Here is a 21,517-nt window from a genome sequence, read left to right on the forward strand (position 1 = left end):
GGTCCTCCTCGAGTTGTGAACTGGACATTAGTGGCAAATTTCGAATATCGCATTCACGAGACTGAGCCGAGGAAAAACACAATCCCTCCGCGCCTGTCACCGGTGCGGAGGCACGAAATCACCACCCGCTCGCGCCACTGTCTTCAGACTATCACACTATCACCAGAGGAGACACTGCTTCTCTTTTGCCCTAAATTCTGCTCTGTACTTTCCTCTATTTACACCTGGCTACGTTCACCTGTTGTCATGGTACGGATACGTGGCGGCCGCTCCATCTCCTTCACAAAGGAGCAGTTTGAAAACAACAGGGGGGCGAGCGGTCGCAGTCAGCGCTGCCGGTCGTCCGTACCTCACTGGAGCGGCGCGGCCGGTGCGCCGGAGCAGTGGAAGTGGATGTTCTGCCACTTGCTGTCCCTGCGGTGCCAGACGCGGGTCTCCTCCGACTGGCTGGAGCGCGGCCGACCCTGGCCGTCGATGTACTGAGTCAGGCGGATGTAAGCGATGCAGGCGGCGTCCTCGCCGATCATGTGGACGTGGGGGTTCAGGATGGTGGTGTGGATGGGTTTGCTGTTCTTGGCCAAAACTGGAAATACAAAAAAGATGGGGGGGGTCACAACAATGACGGGCCATTACAAACGCTACTGAAGTCGACATGAACTGTAATCACAAGAAATCTGACACTGGCAACTTAATGTGGAGCAGAAACAGCTTATTCAGTTTCCTTGGACTGGTCTTTAAGGACTGAGCAATCTCTTTTTTTTTCAATTTGATGCTGTGGTCCACGGCAGTGTTAGGGCCACTTAAAGGGAAAAAATATAAATATATTATATGTTTATATATATTATGAGAATTACCTGTAATTTTAGTCTCCATGTCATTTTAAATGAGAGGATCAACATGTGGAGCATCTTGTGCCTCGGTAAATGCTTCACAAATAATGAAATATTTAATCTTTGGCACATTATATATCATCATGTATCATAATTATAAGGACTTTGAAAAGGTTTTTTTATTCTACAGAAAGGAACCACACGTCCATTTTCTCTCTCTCTTGAATATTATAATTTTTCTCATGAAATTACGAATTTATTCTCATTATATTACAACTTCACTCTCATTATATTACAACTTCATCCTTGAAATCTTATTCCCCCCCTTCTTCAATATGACTGACCACTTTTCTTTTTTTGAGCCTCATTTCATGATTTTGAATTAAAGTACTAATCAGACAAGTGTGTTTACACCAAAACTAAAAGGTCGCCAACATAAAAGCAACGAGGCGCAAGAACAACATTTAAAAATTCTCCTAATTTGCAATCATTTTGGTCAATCTATGCATCTTACGGTTCTCAAAGTAAAATCTGTGGAAGTCCATCCCCTCCACCAGGTTGCCCAGCGCCTCCGGCTCAAACGAGGTCAGTCCCGGGTCGCAGATCTTCCTGCAGGGAGGAAAAGATCACGGCGCGTCAGTGTCGAGCCACACGTTCACCTGCGACTGTGTCTGCGTGGCCACGAGCGAGACGCAGACTCACGCGTACGCCTCGAAGTCTCCGTTGTTGATCGCCTCAATCAGCTGCTCGGTGATCTTGATGATTTCCTGTTTGCGCGCTGCAGATGAAGAGCGAGGGACAGAAGTGAGTCAGGGGGTGAACGCGACATTTTTAAATGTACGTTTTTTAGATCATTTCATTTCACGAGCACATCAACACATCGGGTGCTCAGGCGAAGGAAGTCAAGACGCCAGTGTGCGTGTACACACGTGTGCCGAGAAAACTGCAAGTGGCGGAGTGGCTGTTTGATATGTAATGAGCTGGAAAATATGCATTTGTGAAGGCTGAACAGATTGTTCCGGGATCAAGCAAACGAATGATCACAGAGCCCCTGCTCATCAAGTGATCCTGAACAATTGTCACACACACACACACACACACACACACACACACGGTGTCTCCTTGTATCACCGCAAACAGCGTCTACGTATTCAACAACAGTCAGCTGTGGTTTTAACACTCAGAGGCAACGAGCACATACGTCCCGACCCATCGTCGCTGATGATTTAACGCCGCGCACTTCACTCGCTGAACCCCCTGGTTCAGCACTTAAATACGCCCGCTCACGTGAAAGGAAATCGCAGTCCTGACATGTCATTCGATTTCATCCCCCTGCGATTGGCTCTCCATGCAGCCGCGGGGGGGGGTCACGGCGGGTCATGCTCTGGTACTCACTCTGGGAGGACAGGGCGGGGCACGAGGGGGAGTGGGGGGGAGGCGGGGAAGTGGTGTGGGCGGGCGGAGGGGCGGGCCTGGCGCCGGGCACCGGCGCGCCGTCGCTCTCGGGCGCAGGGGCCGCCGCCGCCGCCACCGCCGGCGGCGCCCTGCGAACGCTGCTCACCAGGTCGGTGAGCCGAGACACTGATTGTCGTCGCAGGCAGGATGGATGGATGGAAGGATGGATGGATGGATGGATGGATGGATGGTGGTGGAGGAAGAGGAGGAGGAAGAAGAGGAGGAATGCAAGAACAGGATAGACACAGTGAACAGAGAGGATACAGGAATGAAGAAATAAAGCAATCCCTTCAGGACTTTTGTGGTGATAATAACTGCATGCATGCATGTGTTAAGATGGCCTCCACAACTTTGCCTCAATATATATATGTATATATATATATATATATATATATATATATACAGTATATTTCTTCCTCAGTCCTACACACTCTACAGAGCTGCATTTCACAAAGAGAGCGAACACGTGTCCACGTGCAGTTATGGTTTCCTAACTTCACTTTTCATGACATTACAGCTACTTAAACATAAAGAACACCATTTAACATACGTTAGGTAAAATCCCAATCACAGAATCAATAATCGCGAATTTGTATTCGTTCTATTATTACCCTATGTGATGTGGGTTTCTTTTGCATTTGAAGGTGTGCAGTATGCAGGATTTGGAAGGGAAAGGACGGCATCAACACAAGCGCTAGCGACTTTCCCTCCCCTGCCTGTGTCACTCTCATCCACATGTAGGAAAAGTAAATTCACTGTTTCAGTGTCGGGGCCCATGTTTTGTCCTAAAATCATGTTGTTCCAGAAGAAGTAGATAGTTTATTAATTTTGGCACGGTTTTCTACCCTGCAGACTTTTTGTGGGCCCCCGACTCCAACTGAACTACAACAACAACTTTGCTCTGTGTGGTGTGTTGAATACTTTAGTGACAATAGGAGCAAAGGAACCATAGAGCACCGGAAGATAAGCACTGTTGGGATTTAGCTCCACACAGATTATACTCGTGAGTAAAATCAATTGTTTGTTTTTGTGCTTTCCACCAGATTTTTTTTCTTCAAAGTCTTCAAATCCCTTTAGTGCCATTTAAAAACAAATCTTGAAGGGATTTTTTTTTTAAGATGCAGAAATAACAGACAACGAGAGCGACCAGCGAGTTCACAAATAAACTATTTGACACCTTTTTTCCCGTCCTTTCCCAAAATGACACGTGCCGCGACAGAATCAGTCCATCTTTTCATGCGTCGCCTCGGTCGCCTCGTCGTGCTCTTTTTTTCACTACTTACTCTGCATGGGGACGGCAGGGGTGTGTGGAGGTGAGGGGGCGGAGTGGGCGGCGGGAGGCGGAGGTGTGAGCGTTCTCGCTTCCCCGTCCGACGCGGGCCCCGAGCCCCTACGCACTGAGCCCAGCAGGTCGGCAAACTTAGCAGCAGCTGAGTTTAGGGAGGGAGGAAGAGAGGAAGACAGTGGCACTTGAGTAGTGTGTGTGTGTGTGTGTGTGTGTGTGTGTGTGTGTGTTGGGGGGTCGACCAACATCACCGTGGCCGTGAACGAACCTCGTCTCGGATCGGGACCGAGACGAGGGCGCAGCCGCTCCGAGTGCGATCGTGAGAACGCCGCAGTCGAACTCAGACAAAGACAGTGAAGGCATCGTGGACACGGAGCCAAAAACTCATGCTGAGAAAAAAACAAAAAACAACCAAGTGGTGGAGCCGAAATACTGTGAAACATCTCTGTGTCTTTTTTTTTCTTCTCGTAACGTCTTTCTCTCGATTATCTTCGTCGTTGCCAGATGTTTCGAGACCGTCTGAGAGAAAGAGGCCCAGCACGTGCTGACTGAATCAGAGTGTACGTGAGGGGTTAGCTCGAGCTGACTGGCAGGAGATGTGTGATTGTAATACGTGCCGGGGGGGGGGGGGGGTTTAGTTGGGGGTGAATTAGCAGCAGAGCACGCGTGCGTGCATGTGCATGTGCGTGTGCGTGTGCGTGTGTCACAGGCTGCGGTTGGCGGGGCCATGCTGACTTACAGTGCACAGCGGCCGAGGGGCCCTGAGAGCAATCGGGCTGGGAGCTTGTGCTGGACTGCGCCTTAAGCGAGCTGTTGTCTAAGCTCTTCCCTGATGACGTGCACACACACACACAGAGAATGAGAACAAACACACACACACACACACACACGATAAAACAACAACAACAACAACAACAACAACAACAACAACAACAGGAATGTCACAGTGGAGGAATGATGGGAGGAAAGGCGAGTGCGATTGTGTTCTTTTCTCTCCCTCTCTTCTCACTGACGGCCCTCCATCACCAGACCTCAGTCAATGGCTCCATTTCAGCAGGATTTACAAGCGTGGGCGGCGGCGGCGGCTGCTGCTGCGTGTGAGGCTACACTGCCGCCGCAATGGGAGGATGGATGATGACAACGCCGATGGCCACGATAATGAGAGCGAGCGAGAGAGAGAGAGAGAGAGAGAGAGAGGGAGGGAGAGAGAGTCGCTCGTTTCCCGCTCGTCCGCTTCATCAGCTGGCACAGAGGGAAACGCAAAGCACGTGACCAACCTCGCGAACAAATGAGAGGAGGAGAAATTGTCAGGGAGGAAAAGGCGATAACGGACAAACAGATGGCACAAGGCCGGCAACCGAAAGGGAAAGGAGATTCCACGTTAGCAGAGGAATGACAACGTTTCCCTAAAAGCGAGGTCACGGTCTGAGCGACACGTGGTCCGTGGGGAAGTCCGGCCACGAAAACATCGCCGGCGTGTAATTCTACACACTCTACGCAGAAAGGAAGAACTTCAGGGTGACGTGTATCTGGTGTACGAACATTATCGCCCCGGGAAAAACTTGCCTGTTGCATATTCTACTGTAAAAGTATCGGGGAGCAACATAACAAATATATGTGTGTGTGTGTGTGTCCAGCAACTAGCGTTTGGTTACGATCAGCTGTCGGGGGGGGGGGGGGTCTTGCTGACCCGACGAGACCCTGACAAAAGGAAGACATGACAAAACCCTGATCCAGCCAGCTCCTCCGGCCCCCCCGTCCCCCCGTGTCCTCCCCACACTCACCTGGCCCTTGTAGTTTCTCTGCGGCGCTGACCGACCTATCCGCCGCCTCGGGGTGTCTTTAAAAAAAAAATCAAACCCTGGCTGTGCCAGACGGATGCTATCCAAGGGTGGCGCTAGCAAAGTGTGTGTGTGTGTCTTCGAACGCCTCCCTGGGTACGCCGTCTCCGTTTCCTGCCACCCGAGGGGGCTAAATTTAGACCCGACCAACCCCACCCAAGGTGCCCTTGCCCTCTCCATTCCTGCCGGAGGGGCGGGGCGGTGGGGCTCCAATTTGGGACCTTGGAAGGGAAGGAAATGGGCAGGGGGGGGGGGGGAGAGACCATTCACTGTGTGTGGTACAGTAGAGCCGGGGGGGATGAAATAGGATCCTCTTCAGCCTATACCTTTCTTTTAATAATGAATTTTACACCAACAACTGGGCAAACTTTTACAAAAGTCTGCTATTTCATCCCATTGTCAGGCAGTAAGACGCGGAATTACAATATATCTCACAGGCTAAGACGCAGGCACACATATTTACTATGGACGGGCTCGTTGCAACCGCGATTACTACGGCGGCAAATGGCGGTGGTGTCGTCCCAATATGAGGGGCCGGTCACAACCGGTCCACAGGAATGGTTTTCCCGCGTCATTTGAACGGGGGGAAAAGAAGAGGGAGGTTTTACTGGCATCGCGCCCTCACGATGTACAAAACTCAAATAACACCTGAACCAAAACGACACGCAAACTGTGTTTGCAACGGTGCTGCTGATCAAATCCACGTAGATTTTTTAAACAAATGGAGCTGGTATCACGCTCTCTTCCCTGGGAGAAAAAAATGATAATAAAGAAATGTCCTACAGTGACTGACACCACTGATCTTTGAGGCAACTCTTTAATGGACCAGGTTAATAAGAAGTTCTGTCAGTTTTGTCGCCATTTGTATTTTTGTTGTCACATCCCGAAGTTAACAGTGAAGATTCTGTCGAAACGCAGGAGGGCCAATGAGATAATATGAGTGAAATTCATAGTTTCAACTCCGTCTTCTCGAGAACATTTCCAAAGATCTAAATCTAGAATTTAACCAGTAAGATCGTTGCCCTCGATTACTAGTGTGACGCGTTGCGGTGCTCCTTCTCGCACCGGTTCATTTTCTCGCAGACCTGCACGTGATGGCTCTGCAGCGGTTGCTAGGGGAATTCGTGACATGTAGCGGCAAAGCCTCTATTGGGAAGAGGAGGAGGAGGAGGAGGAGGAGGAAGAGGAGATGGAGGAGGGGAGGAGGAGGAGATGGAAGCACATTCTGTTCTGTCTTGGCGCCGAAAACGATGCGTTCGTGACCCGATTTAGACGTTTTGTGCTCAGATGTGGAGAACACACGGGCGTTTGAGTGTGCTGGCATAGATAAGTAGATCCAGAACCAAATGCAAACACACACACACAGACTTAAAAAAAAGAAAAAACAACTACGCAACTCTGCAAGCTAACACCTCACACGGTCATGTTGGTATTCCTGAGGTGGGTGTTTCTCAGTATTGAGGTTTCGGCCAAATGCCAAGAATGTTGCAATGCAGTTTACTTTTCACAGACCCCCCCCCCAACCCCCCCTCATAGACACACACACACACACACACACACACACACACACACACACACCAATGCAGCCGGACTCCATGAGGGGTCAGTAAGCAGTCATCTACCAGATCTACTATCTGGATTTGTCTGAACGTTAAACCTGCAGTTTCCAGGCCGTTAAAAAACGACTGGCAACAGCAAGTCGGACTCGTTCAGGTGCGACGATCACGTCAGTGAGAAAGAGCAGCGTTCACTGCTGAGAGGAGTTTACAATCGATAATTGTCTCTCATGTACAACTGAACGCTAACAGCCGAGTTTGTCCGAAGACACAACAGTCTCCGCCGAAAGGCGACCGACCGACCGACCGACCCTCTGCTCTGCGGTTGACCTCGCTCTCTTGTCGGTTGTCATGAAGCGTCTATCGTGACTTTGTCTGTCTCATGTGATATTTATGATCACAAGCTGTTCACTGCTGCATTTTGACACAGAAATCGGTGCTCTAAAACTTTCGATTCCACAGATATTGTGGCCTTTTAATCGCTTCGGTACAATTCAAAATTCCCTCCGCTTTGCCGTTGTTTTCTCTCTCTCTCTCTCTTACCTTTCACGTCTTCGTCCTCCACAGTGGTGTTGCTGCTGTCCGACGACTCCTGGAGATCAGAGACAGGGAGTCAGTTTGGGCCGGAGCATGGTAGAAACACATATCAGAGGCGTGGGTAGATCACACGGTCCCAACACCGGGCCAGCAGGGGGCGCCAGGCCGCGTCTTCGCTAAAACTAAAGCTGAGAAAAGTGTCGAAACCGAAATCAGACGCCGAAACAAGGACAACGCTTGTTAGTCACAAGTCAAACCACCATGCCACCGAATCCATCAGCCTGATACGCCGCCTCATCGACAGTCCGTCCGACTCTTTTACTCCTGGTGTGAAAGCTCTTTTTCTTCTACCTCCCTCTGCTTCTCCCCCATTGTGTGTGTGTGTGTGTGTGTGTGTGTGTGTGTGTGTGTGTGTGTGCGTGTGCGTGTGTGTGCGTGTGTGCATCACATCGTGAGGACAAATGACGTCATTCCTCCACGGGGAGCGCTCGCCTCTTGCTGCGACTGGCAGAAAACTCAACGGGATGTGCTCCACACATCTACTGGATTTCCACAAGAAGAACGCGGCGTGGATCCTCGCAGGCCAAATGAGTTGTCACGTGCAAACTTCCCATCGACTGCGTCCGTCTGCCTTTGGCCATCTTGACTCTTTTTTTTTTTTTTGTCCCTAGAGGAGAGGTTAGCTTCTGCTTTCCGATTAGCTGAGTAAGTGGGCCGACCCGGGAAACCGGTTCATCGTTAGGCGGCCTCGTCTTGGATCATGTTGATCAGTCGATCCTCCACGTCGACCCAGATTGCCCTCGTTGGCTTTCTTTCGTACTTCCCTTTCTTTTTCTCCTCATGCTCTGATTCGCTAAATCTGAACAGCCAATCGCAGCGATCTCTTTCATCAACCGACTCGGTCCGACTGACAACAACTTCGACGGTGCGGAACACACTCATCGACCGTCGGTTGGGTGTGTCCCGGCTTTAAGTGCTGTAGAGGTCAAGTAAGATGCAAACAAACGCACACACACACACACACACACACACACCCATTGCAATAATATTCCTTTCCTAATGCATAACCTCCAAACACACACACATTCACCCCGACTGCAGCAGCTGAGGTAGAAAAATGACAGGGTACAAATATGAGACCAAAAATCAATGACAGCAATTGTACATCAAACTATTTGAATTAAAAATGTAAAATCCATAATCTCATTGCTACATGCTACATGACAATTAGCTGTCAAATACAATCTAAAAGTTCTACAGTATGATCTGATAACATTTTAGTTCAAACACAGAATCATTAGTATCACGGTTCACTATGCGGCGCGATGATGCAGAGCGAAGGCGAGATGAGGAAGAAGCACGTGACTGGATGATACTGATATTTTTTATTCATGGTGAAGCTCTTTTTTTGTCAACTTGCTCTACTCTAAAATTAGATTCAAGCCCCTGAGTCTTTGTTAAACTATATTTATTGGTGAAATGAACACAGTTTTGGACCTTTCCTCAAATTACCTTCTGTCTTTTATACCATTGTGTATGTGTGTGTGTGTGTGTGTGTGTGTGTGTTAAATTTGCTCATGCATCCCCTGTTCCCTTAATAATATAAAGCAGATGATAAAGTGTTTTATCTACATAGCAACACACACACACACACACACTAAGACTCACACGCATCAGTAAACCAATGCCCTCAAACAGATGCATGATGGGTAAATAAAAAAGAAGGATCAAAAGGCGGGAAGAGGAGGAAGAGGAGGAGCATGACGAAGAAGGACAAGGAAGCAGGTTCGGAGAGGGGGAATGACGTGTACCTTTGTTCCGTCTACTGGATTATGGATGACGGTTGTCTGAGGTTCCTGCAGGAGGAGGAGGAGGAGGAGGAGAGATGGAGGAAGATGGAATGAACGAGAGAAAAGGAGAGAAAGAAAAAGGGGGAGAGAAAAAAGATTTTCACAAAAAAAGTCGACAGAGATGGAGTCCACAGAGGAGGACAGAGCGATATGAATGTTGGATGAAGAGAAAGTGCTTGTTAACGTTGGTGGCGAAGAGGGAAGAATCCTCCACAGTGACAAGAGTGGGTGGACGAACTGGAACTGTAATTTGGAGTCAGATTTGTTCTTTGCACGCGCACACACACACACAAACACACACACATATACACACACACACACACACAGACACACACACACACACACACACACATCCAGGGTTTTGCCGAGTTGTCCTCCGTCTCGGCAGCGCCCTGCTGTGCATAATTCTCAAAAAAAATAAATGCCTCCATCGCCTCCCGAATGATGCAAATATGTACCGAATCCAGAGAATTGTACAATCAAAGGGACAAACAAACGATGGGGAAAAAGAGCCGGCTCATACAATATGCATAATCCGACATAGATAAACACACCAGCCTGGACATCTTACGAGGCACAGACACACACACACACACGTACAAACACACACACAAACACACGCACACACACACGCACACAGCCAAAAGACCTCAGACGCCCCCGCAAGATGAAAACGCATCCAAACCTATGTATGGAAATTGTGCGTTTGTCAAACGTTTGCGCATTTAAAGAAAAAAAAAGCGATATCCTGTATGATTCTTCCTGTGATTGGTCTTGAGGAGCCGAAAATATTGACATTTGCAAACGGAAATTGAAAACCTATACCTATTCTGTCTGGCCTTAATGTTTTCTAATTTTATGGTTTTGTCTTTTTTTTTTAAAAAAACATTATTATTTAGTTTAGTTTATTTTTTTTACTAAAGTTTTTGGTGCTGATCATTATTATTTAATTTTCTGCTGTGACCATTTTTTTTTTAAACATTTTTAGCACGATTGACGGCTCCTTTCAAATACTGGGACTTGTACATTCGTACTGGTGCAGCGTTGCTTTCTCGGTGCCCCCTACGTAGGGTTAGGCTGCTGAATCCTAAGCGCCGGCTGCTGAAGATTCAGAATGGAGACGCATGTGTACATGTTTCATGCAGCTCAGCACAGGCTGCTAGAAACTTGTCACGTGAAAAAAAAAACAGAATCCACCATCACCGCCACCCATATTCTTTACAACTCCCGGGGAGGTGACACCTTTGTGATGACCAATCATCAGTTGTCTCCCTGGTGGCGGTGGTGATGGTGGTGTTGTCAGGGCAACCATTTCCCAGGGCAACAAGCGCAGGCGGCAACTCGGGAGATGACGAGGGGGTGAGAACAAAGTACCTCGGGTTTGCAGATCAGCGGGAAGGTTGGGCGAGTAGGTCTGTCACGATAACTCCTTTTTGTTGCATGATATACTGTCCCGGAAACAACTGCGATAAACAATGTTATCGTACTTTTAAGACCATTTTATGATACTGAACCAAGTGAGCTTGCCTGTTTGCGTGTGCAAGTCCTACGCGATTTGTGTCGCTGCTGAGGGAAATATCATCCAAAGTTTACACTTGCGTTTGATTTGAAGACTTGGTGCCTCTAGAAGAATACAAAGAAATCCCTATTTTCTGATATTTATAAACCAAACCAGTGATCGATTAATCACACGATGAGAACAGGTGAGAGGAAATACATACATACTGTACATACATGCTCAGATTGACCTTTGTACAGCCAGTGTGACGTAGCTATATTTAGTGTGCAGGAATGCCACGGAGCAAACCCAAAACCCAAACTTGCCCAAGTCCTCAGCTGTGTTCCGTGTCTGAGACGGTGAGATCATTACCGTGGCACTCGGGACTCGGTTGCCAGTGATTTATGATTGAAGGTGGCTACTGGCCTGGTTATATAAATAGCATGATATACTGTAATGTGCTATTCTGGCTCCAATAATATCAGAATAGTGTCAGAGACGTCGTGCGTCATCTCACAACCTTTAAAATAAAAAAGCTCGCTGAATATAAGAATATAACTGCAATGATTTGATTTGACACACACATATCCAGCAACATGACTGAGTTATTGAATACTGCTGTTTTATTTCTCACAAAGCTTTTGGCAGAATCTTTTATGGTCAGCACCGTTCAAACAAGCAAAAAAATAATTGAACTGCAAACTTTTAATTAAATAACAATAATTAACATGAAAATATGATGCCAAAATGTCGTTCAAGGCTGAGTAGACGCATAAATAGGCATTTATTTGGTTTGTTAACTGCAATGTATCGGATCGGATTTTACTTCTTATTTCTTCCAATATCCGATCCAGTCATTTTGGCCAATATTGCCCTGATACCGATTTGAAATATCGTATCGGGACGTCCCTTTTTAAAACCTAAACATAAAGTTTGTGGGCTAAAATATCCCTAACCACTTCCATGTCTAATGGATATGTGGCGTCCCCCAAAAAACTGAAATAATTAAATTTGTACCGGTTCCCATGTCGACGAGTCACGATCGGATGAACGTCGAACATCACGTCCACACAGATGGAGGAGAGAAGCACTCGCTGAGCAAAAGCAACTTGGAAGATTCCCACCGGAGGGACGACGCTAAGTAAAAAACCAACAACCTGCACACGCCTCTGAACCATCCTCGCAGCTGTAAATGCTCACAGAGAGGGGTTTGTGCCAATGCGCCAGGAGCCCGGCGAGCACCGTGGTTTGAATTCCAGCCAAAATCAGCCGACTTCACAGACTCTCGCGCCGCCGCCGCCGCCGCCGGGAGAGAAGGATGATTGCACGAGCTTCTCCACGGAGGCATGACTAGGAAGGAAAGGGTAAATCGTACCGACAGTCCTGGCCGGCATTGGCTGTCTGTTCCCGTTTGGCAAAAAAGACTCGCTGACACAGAGAATGACACGCTATCAAGTCGCACAGCATCCTCCACCTGCAAGTGGGGGGATGATTCCTGACACCACCTGCTGGTTTAGGACGTACAGTGGGGTGGAAGGTACAGTAAGGGTCCTGAGGCAGTGGGACAGACGGACACACACACACACACACACACACACACACACACGCACGCGAATACAGGTGAAGGGAGGGTTCGGAGGTAAATACCAGTGCAGGTGAAGGGAAGTTTCCTTTGGGGCTGGTGACTATGCTGTTTTTGGTGCTGTTTGTCTGGGGCTGTGCAGGAGAGGAGAGGAGACACAACAAGAGTGTTAACAACAACAAGAGGTGGCTTTGTGCGTGTGTGTCCATGCTTGTGCGGTTGAATCTATGTCTCTGCTTTGACTCGTACACTCGCTCCTGTACGTTGGAGCTTGAGTTTGTGAAAGTCACGTCTTTTGGTCAAGGAGGCGTGGTTTGTCTTTTCAGATGAAAATTCTCCCACCTGCTGTAATTCCATTGAGGTGAATGGAGATTTTTTTGTTGTGCCTGAAGGTACATTTACGAAAAAACCCTGTTTTTTTTAATCTTCCATTGGACAAAAATTCATTCACCTTTACTATGTACTGTAAATATTAATATATACATATATAACCATATATTATTAGCATGGCTTAATGTCCTACCTCACATTTATTTATCTATCTATTTATTTACTAAGGCTGTTATTTTAACTGTACCTTATCTGTAAAGTGCAATTATCTATTGCTGCATGTATGAACATGTTCATTTTGGATACAATTTCACTAACACCTCATACGGGACATGTCCACTTCTTGCTTCTGGCCCTTTTTTAAACTTACTGTAGCTATTAAGTGCTTGTTTTGTTTTCCTCTTGTGTTTTTAGTATTTGGATCTAATCTTCATCATGACGATCAATGATTGTGAGAGACGACACATAATAATGAATCACCTTCATGAGCCGCTATCAAGTGCTTCTTTGAAGACCGCACATCAGAGGGCCGCCGGCGCCTTTATAACTTCACGATGTCTGCACTGAATCTACATTACATTAATTGTAAGTCCTGCTTCAAAAGATGTTCACTTGAAACCGATTCGTGGGCGGGGGAAGTGACTCACAGAAGCGAAATCGCTGTAAAAAGTCAGCTACCATTCGTTTTTTCTCTTTTTTCTTTTTTGCAAATCAAGGAACACTTTCCCTTCTGAGACATTTCTTACTAGTCAGTGTTGGAGGTCGAGAGGAGTCACTGATTACTTTAATGCCCCACTAAGGTTTTTTTTTAATACGGTGTGAATTTTGGGTGAGAGAATTCAGCTTCCTCCGCCGCTGCAAATGAAAGTCAAGGACCACGAAGCTGAAGTTACATTTAAGACGTTTTAATTCCAACGATTAGAATTAAATAACCTGCTTACCTCAGAAGCTTTTTTATAATTGTGAAACATACAATTAAAAAAAGCAGCATGGATGATGAGTCATAGAATTAAGTGCAATGCGAAATATATGTCAACATTATTACATGTATTTCACATTTATGTCATTACTCGCTGGAGAATTCATCGTTCTGTGATTTAGGGCAGCAAATCGTCCTAAAAATGATTGAAAGTATGAATCAGTTATGAATAGTTTATTTATTTTTCCCGTTGGTCAACTAAGTGATTAATTGGCCAAATTGCTTCAGCTGTCATCTTTTTATTTAATACTAAAATGAGACCTGGAGCTGGATGAGCAGCAGACACCGGACAAATGGATGGATGGATGGATTAACCAACTGTAAAAAATAACTAATTCAACCTTTGGAAAATGAGATTAAAAAAATATTCTGAGGCTTTTTTGAAGAAACCTTCAATCAGTGCAAAAAAACAGGAGAAGACTTTTCAAGAACTGCAGATGTCCTGGAAGGAGCACAGACGAAATGCATAGTGTTTGATAGCCGTCCAGTCCAGTGGTGATCTGTCATGCGCAGTGACACACTGACTTGCAAGATGGAAGTGTGTGTTTGTGTGTGTGTGTGTGTGTAGGTCTCTTTGTTAACCATAACATGAATACCGTAAGTCACAGGGCTTACACTTGAGAGAGGAGAGGAGAGGAGACAAGGAGGAAAGAGCTTATACATCAACACACACACACACACACACACACCAGTGAAAAAACACAACACAACACATACACACAAAGCAGCCTGGAAAATAAAAGCTGGCGTAAGCTGACAGTGAGCTGACATACAGACATTTCAAACAAATGCTCTCACTCACACACACACACACACTCACACTCACAAACACACACACACACACACACACACACACACACACACACACACACACACACACACACTAAACCAACCAGCCGAAGCCGTCGTGAGCCATCACTCCGCTGCCACGGCCTCGACAGGCAGTAACGGTGATATATATTCCAGAGCTAACCAAAGCGATTATCTGACCGAAGCCGTCCCGACCAAAGGTTCCGCCAGCGACAGAGACGACCGGCCAGACGTCCAGAATTCCCAAACATCGACAACGTTTCCAGACATATCGATAAACGCCGCAACTTGGAGGGACATAGTTCAGTTCACAGGGCAGAGGTCAGAGGTCGTACGTGGAGACAGCGTTGAGACACGTCTTCACAATGAACACAGTTGACGTGGTGTGATGATGTTTCCAGGGAACAAGGAAGGAGAAAGTGGGCAAAAGTATCCACAGGCGGGCAGAGAAGTCAGTAGTGAGGGAGAACAAGGGGGGAAGAGATGGTGGGGGCGCAGAGAAAATGGTCAGGGGTCAGATTCCCTTCCAATTCACTAAAAAAAAAAAGAAGCTTTACTGTCTTGTTTATTATCTTTATGCAAATTGCCGTTTAATTCAGTCTAAATTAAATACAGTGTAAGATGCCTTGGTCGGTGCTTACAGGCGGGCCCAGGAGCATCGACGCTCCCACCTACAGATACTTCTACTCCCACGTTATAGTTTGTGAGTATGTGTAAGATCAAAGAGTTCTTTATTAAAAAACGACGAGCACAGACTCTGTTCAGAAAGAGTCCAGATCCCCCCGACAGATATGGAACGGCCTCCCCGGAGTAACTGATGGAAACGTCCTGCTTCCATTACGTTTTCAAGAGAACGTCAGGGTTGGTGCACTTTGCCGGGGGTCGGCACCACCGTGACTTCCGGCCCCACTGTGTCACAGATTATTATTTTAAGTGAAGGGAAGGAGACTTGACTCCACCGATGAAAAGAGAGAAACGGCAGCAGAAAAGGTGGATGAAACAATTAGACGAGTCAAGTGGAGAGTGGAGGGTAAAAGGAGGAACGAATGGGCAGATGCATAAATTGCATGCTCACCATATACTGAACAGTAGAGCTGGACTTGCGTTTCTGTCCTCAGGCGATTGATGGATTGATGGATGGATGATTTATTGACGGATGGACAGATGGATAGTAGAAGAGAAGAGGGGTGGGGGTGGGGGGGTTAAAGTGACCAATGACAACAAGTGAATGTACTGGTACAAAGAACAAGAAGAGAACTTGTCAGTCTAAACCAAAACTTGTACACTTTGACGGTTGCGCAGGCTGCAGGAGAAGAAGGAGGACGAGCATTTTGCCTCGTAGAAATGAGATTCAAATAAGAAGGTGGGGGAGGTGCAAGCTCAGACGGAAAGGAGCAGTGGTTCAAGTGGAGGAAAGGACGCAGATCACGGAAACAACTGTGACCCACCGTCAACAAATTCACAGCATTCGGGGGGAAACAAGGAGATGAAGAAGAAAGAAGATCAAGACAGGGTCATTTCTACTGTCAGAAGACTAAATCACTCTCCCACAACTCATTTTAAATTCAAGTTTAAGGCTTTCTTAACGCCTAAAAAGTTTTTTTTACATGTAGCATTAAATACACTAATGAAATATTAGCACCGTTTGGGGCCATAGGTGATTGTAAAGTACGGTAAAAACACAGTGGAAACAGGCTGTTGGGATCTTTTGGTTGGGTTTTATCTCAAAATCTAGAAGGAGTTAAAGAACAGACCCGGTGTGTGTGTGTGTGTGTGTGTGTGTGTGTGTGTTTGTGTGTGTGTGTGTGTGTGTGTGTGTGGTCGATGTACTGACACTGATTAAAATGCCGAATGAGGCGGCTTTTACGGGCAGTAGTTGGTGGCACGCGGGGCTGAAGGTGGCGTGCAGTTGGTGCCAGAAGAAGAAGAAGAAGAAGAAGAAGGACGAGGAGGACGGGCCGAGGACAGGAGGTCAGGGTCGCCACGAGAACAGAGTGGACATGTGCGGGGAAGAAGAGAAACAAGAGAGGAGGGCGGGAAGGAGTAGGGAAAGTGGGGGACGGCAGCAAAGCGAAGACGGGCGCCTTTGGAAATGGTTTGGGGGCGAGTGTGTGGGGAGGCTGTTGCTAGGCGATGAGTGCGCCGCAGTGGAAGTGAGTGTCTATTTCTGTCGTCTGAGTTTCCAGGGTCCAGACTGGCAGCTATTCCTGGAACCAGAGTCACATTCCCTGCTGAACCGACTGAGCAGAGAGGAGTGGGAGGGGTGGGGGGGGGGCATACTCAAACACACGCACGCACACGCACGCACACCCACGCGCGCACACACACACACACACACACACACACACACACACACCCACACACACACGCACTGCTGCACATGCACATGAGCTAATCACACATGCGACACCCACGCTTATGCACACTCTCGATGTGCAGGCACACTAACACATAAATTCTCCTTTCAAACTGAAAAATGTGGTGTATTCTCACACGCACACACACTCACACACACACACACACACATACACTTAAATATGCAGAAACAAACAACTGCACGACGATTTGCATGTGCTCCATGTTCCACACTTTGTTGCATGCACACTGAACGCGCAGACAGACACACTCATGGAGGCCGCGCGTGGGACGTGTTACTGCGACGTGTGTATGCACGAGCGTGGGATGGGGAGAGATCTTCATTAAAAAGGACGAGGAAACAGGAATGTGGGGTTAAAAGACCAGATGGGGTGAGCGGGAAAAAGGAAGCAGCGAATGAGGAGGAAGAGACAGAAATGGAGGGATGAGATGGAGGGGGGCTGACAGATGGTTACATTTAATAATGGAGATGGAGAGGTGGCAATAAGCTGAATAATGCCAAATCAAATATAAAGGGCGCTTTCAGAGGGATGTGCTACTTGAGGCTTGTGCACTGGCGAGCGACATGCAGGGCTGATATATGCATATACACACAAAAAAAGAAAAGGAAAAAACACAGATGTGTGTCCACAGATACGTAACCAGAGCAGGGACTGTGGCTTAAAAAAAAAAAGAGATAATCTGTGAATATCTTTACTTTAAAATAGCTCGCCATACACAACAGCCCCAGTACGGACACACACTATCTAAAAAAACAAAACCACAGTCTTCACTCGCGCGAAAAGAAATAACACATCCAATCAGATCACGACAAGACACGCGATTGATGAAGAAACACGTCTCGACTGTCAAGAAAGAGGATTGGTGAGAAAGACGCAAATAGCGGAGCTGAGGAAGCAGGAGGAGGCGGGAGTTTGTCGCTCTGGAAAAAGTTGAGCAATGGAGAGTCGAGGAGAGAGAGAGGGGAGGAAGGTGGAAGGACTGGAGGAAGTGAAGACCCTTACCTTCACATCTGCCTTTTTGTTGAGCAAGGTCTTAGCTGCTGCAATGACAAGCACAGGTGGAGAAAAAAAAATGGTCAGAGCGGAGACATGAGCAGAAACAGCAAAGTACAGCAACAATGATCCACTGTTCATCAATATCTGCTAAGTTGGAGCCTTCAGAGAGGACAGTTGTTGGACTTTTCACAATCTATTATCCTGGGAGTGACCGGACAACTCGGCCCCTTCGTCATAAAGTGTTTAGCCTTTTATTCTTCTTTTTTTTTTACAGTTGCAGCACTTTAACTTCTCCAGCTGAGAAACCCTGCCACTTTCAGAAATCACCAGATAGAAGGAATAGGTCAGAGTCATTGATTTATTCGCCCGACACTGCGATCCGCGTGAGGCCTTGTGTTCCGTCCTTTTTAACAAAACGGACACCATCGTGAAGTGTGAGTCACAATTTCCAGTCTTAAGAAACAACAACCTGGTGTGTAATATGTCACAAATCATGGTTAGAAAAAGTCGGATGCTGACGTGTTGCGTGTTTCTACCCACACAGACGCGTTTTTTTTTCTCTTCCTCCTTCCAGTGATGCTGTGCAGCTGAAATAACAACCGTTTGCCAGCAATCAATAAGCGAGCTCATTATGCAATGACACACTTGTGTAAGTAATTGAAAAAAATAACTAGCTACACTAGATAGGCGCTCGAGAGCGATGTTCAGTGTTTTTTTTTTTAGATCTGAGACGGTACAACGACGTACGGTGTTAAAGGGGACGTATTATACTCCTATTCAGGCTCATACTTTTAATGTGTGTTACCTCTTGAAAAGGTTCACATGCTCCAATGTTCAGAAAGGGCATCAGTTTTCTCATACTGCCCATTCCTGCAGCTCCTCTTTTCACCTTCTGTCGGAAACGCCTGGATTTATTTTAGGTCTGCTCTGATTGGCCAGCTGGCGCAGTCTGTTGTGATTGGTTAACCGATTTCAAAATGTGTAGGAGATGCCACGCCCCTTCACCAGAAAAGTCGAGATTCTCAGATTGCGGGCGGGGTCACCACCCAAAAGAGGCCAACTGTGACATCACAGTGGGAAACACATCTGAACCAGTCGTTCAGAGACGGGCTGTAGGGTTTAGCCAGCTCACTTAAAACAACAGTGTGCTCTTTTTTCACAGTTTGTGGGACGGCAGGCTCCACGGATAATCACATTTATGGGCACAAGCACTGAAAAAGTGTTTTTTTGCATAATATGTCACCTTTATAGACTAAAGCAAGTTGGTTTCATTTTCAGTGTTGCTTCCCAACCTCTCTCTGACGGGAGAGTAGTTACCCAGCGCGATTGCTTGGTAACAATCCAATGCGTTGTCAGTGAAAGACAAATGTATACTGGAATATGGCTTCCCCTCGCGGCCGCGGGGAAGCCTAAACAAAGATTGGATGCCGTGCTAAGCCTAACTATAAGCCCTGCCTTCAAGAACTCTGTGGAGGCCTTGATGCGGATTAGTCTTCAGTCTGGTCTCTAATGAAGGGTAATGAGGAGCGGAGAGGAAGAAGAAGGATACACTGATGAGCGTAATACCCATAATCCCTCACAACAGAGGAAAACTGCGTGCAGACAACGCGAGGAGGTCCGCAGGGCATTTGCGGTGACTGCGCCTGTGCTAAAGTGCGGATAGTAAGGTGGTCCGATTGCATTAGATAGATGTTCACCCAGAGATACGAAATCTGAGCCAGACTCTCCGTGATGCTGGTGTCTGCGAGGATGTCGACGGAGGATTAACGCTAACAAGACACCAGATGTTGACGAGATTGGACGAGCGAACGAGAGCGCAGTTTTTTGGGTAAATGAACTCACAGGCTGACTGGGATCATACAAGTTCATGCGCACAAGAAAGGACTTCAGGCAATACAGGAAGTAATGACTTTAACAATTTTTCCATTTTGGTGGAATGTATCTTTTTGGCTATTGAAATATCCAGACAATAGAAATGAGATTTGCATGATTGATCGACAGGCTGGATCAGGGATCAATAACGGGATGCGCAATAGCCAGAGCTTGTCAAAGAAGAGAAAGGAAAGATGGCTCAGTCCTTTTTCTGTACCGACCGCCTCATACCCCCACCTGATTTAATTAAATTTGCAGGCAACCACTGAATAATGTTTCTAAATGTGAGGGAGTTTACACACAAGACTACAAAGCTTTTCTCCCCCTTTTAAATTATTCACAGGGTCTGTATTTTTAGTGTTAGACTTAATGAAAGTCTACATTATAGTTCAGACGTCACCGTTAATGAAAAGCGTTGTTTTTACATCAAGGGCCAAGAATGAGTTGAACACATGCGGTCTGTCACGATCCCTAATCCGTCTGCTCTGTACATTAGTGTGTAAAAGAAAGGACGAGCAAGATTCATTTGGGAAATAACAGATCCCATCACCTGCTAGTTCCACAGTCCTCCTCCCTCTCCCCCTCTCTCTCTCTCTCTCTCTCTTACTCTCCCACAGTTCTAATCCTTGCTGGGACCTTTTAAGGGGTTGAGTGCAATTTCAAGTCGAATCAGATTCTATCACATCAGCTGCCAGCCCCATTATATAAAACACTATTTCTGGCAGCCTGGGATTTCTTTTCTGTCTTAATCTCTGTCTCACTTTTTCTTCAAATTAAATGAATACGACTTTTCAAGACTTAACTCGAAAAGGAAAACAACGATCAAGACATGCCCATAAAGGCGAGAGACGGCGTGGATAATACATTGCTGCCACGGTCCTAGTCCTGGCTGTCCTAGCTCCTACTTTTTTTCACATCTGTGTCTCAGTGATATTGAAAATTCATGCTTGAAGCGAGGTCCGCATATTCAGGAGTAGCAGGAAGTGATAGAGAAGCGCTGGGGGGGGGGGGGGTCATGAGAACGACGCCTCGCATCGCATCGGAGTTTCGTCTTACGGGCTCAGTAAGAAAAATGAATAGACTGAAATGCGGTCAGAGACGTGTCAAGTTCACTCTCCCGTATTCTCCGATGGCTCGGTGGAGGAGGGGGGGTATTACGAAAAGTAGAGCAGAGCGAGAAGGCTGAGAAGGAGTAGGAATGAAAGGCATGAGGGTATTCGCCTGTGCTCTTTCCAAAACACCATTATTCTGTCAGAGTGCACTGAACTGAACGTCGCTAAAAATGGCTCGAATTCCAGTGATGAGGGTGAGATCTCCGTGGAAACCTGGAAAAAAAAAAAACAAGTAGCAAGGGTAGCTTGATTCAAACAGGAGGCGAAGAAGCACTGAGCGCTCCTTACCTTGCCACAAATTACACATGAAGCAAGAAGAGAGAGGAGGAAGAGATTAAGACAAACAAACAGAACAAAAAAAACAAAACTATCACTGATAAATTCCCCAAACCAAAAGAAACACGCAAGATGCAAGAAGCGGGGATGGGCGTGGACTCGTGAAAGGGACCTCGTCAGGTGCAAGAACTTTTCTCTACGCAGGCCAAGGAAACACATTTGAATACTTCACATTCCTGCATGAGGTCACAGGGAAAGATGCAGTGCGTGGGGATTGTAGATGTGCGTGTATGAACATGCAAGACAGAGCGAGGCTCTACCAGTACGCCA

General features: G+C 46.8%; 1 protein-coding gene across 50 annotated transcripts in view; it reads right to left on the reverse strand.

The window, feature by feature from the left end:
* camk2b1 (calcium/calmodulin-dependent protein kinase (CaM kinase) II beta 1) overlaps positions 1-21,517 on the reverse strand; it is a 59,476-nt gene that overhangs the window by 1,446 nt on the left and 36,513 nt on the right. For 5 of the 50 annotated variants that reach the window (XM_035639246.2, XM_035639245.2, XM_035639258.2 and 2 more), the window contains 11 exons: positions 17,934-17,971; positions 15,629-15,661; positions 12,500-12,568; positions 9,316-9,360; positions 7,511-7,559; positions 4,310-4,399; positions 3,569-3,715; positions 2,226-2,411; positions 1,533-1,608; positions 1,345-1,439; positions 350-583 (listed from right to left, as the gene is read on the reverse strand). In XM_035639246.2, coding sequence (XP_035495139.2) covers positions 351-583; positions 1,345-1,439; positions 1,533-1,608; positions 2,226-2,411; positions 3,569-3,715; positions 4,310-4,399; positions 7,511-7,559; positions 9,316-9,360; positions 12,500-12,568; positions 15,629-15,661; positions 17,934-17,971 — 1,061 coding nt within the window. In that variant the 3' untranslated portion in view covers position 350. The remainder of the gene's footprint in view (positions 1-349; positions 584-1,344; positions 1,440-1,532; positions 1,609-2,225; positions 2,412-3,568; positions 3,716-4,309; positions 4,400-7,510; positions 7,560-9,315; positions 9,361-12,499; positions 12,569-15,628; positions 15,662-17,933; positions 17,972-21,517) is intronic. The other 45 variants (XM_035639278.2, XM_035639296.2, XM_035639295.2 and 42 more) reach the window with 28 other exon arrangements.

The sequence above is a fragment of the Scophthalmus maximus genome, chromosome 19 (genome assembly GCF_022379125.1).
Source record: "Scophthalmus maximus strain ysfricsl-2021 chromosome 19, ASM2237912v1, whole genome shotgun sequence".
NCBI classification, from domain to species: domain Eukaryota; kingdom Metazoa; phylum Chordata; class Actinopteri; order Pleuronectiformes; family Scophthalmidae; genus Scophthalmus; species Scophthalmus maximus.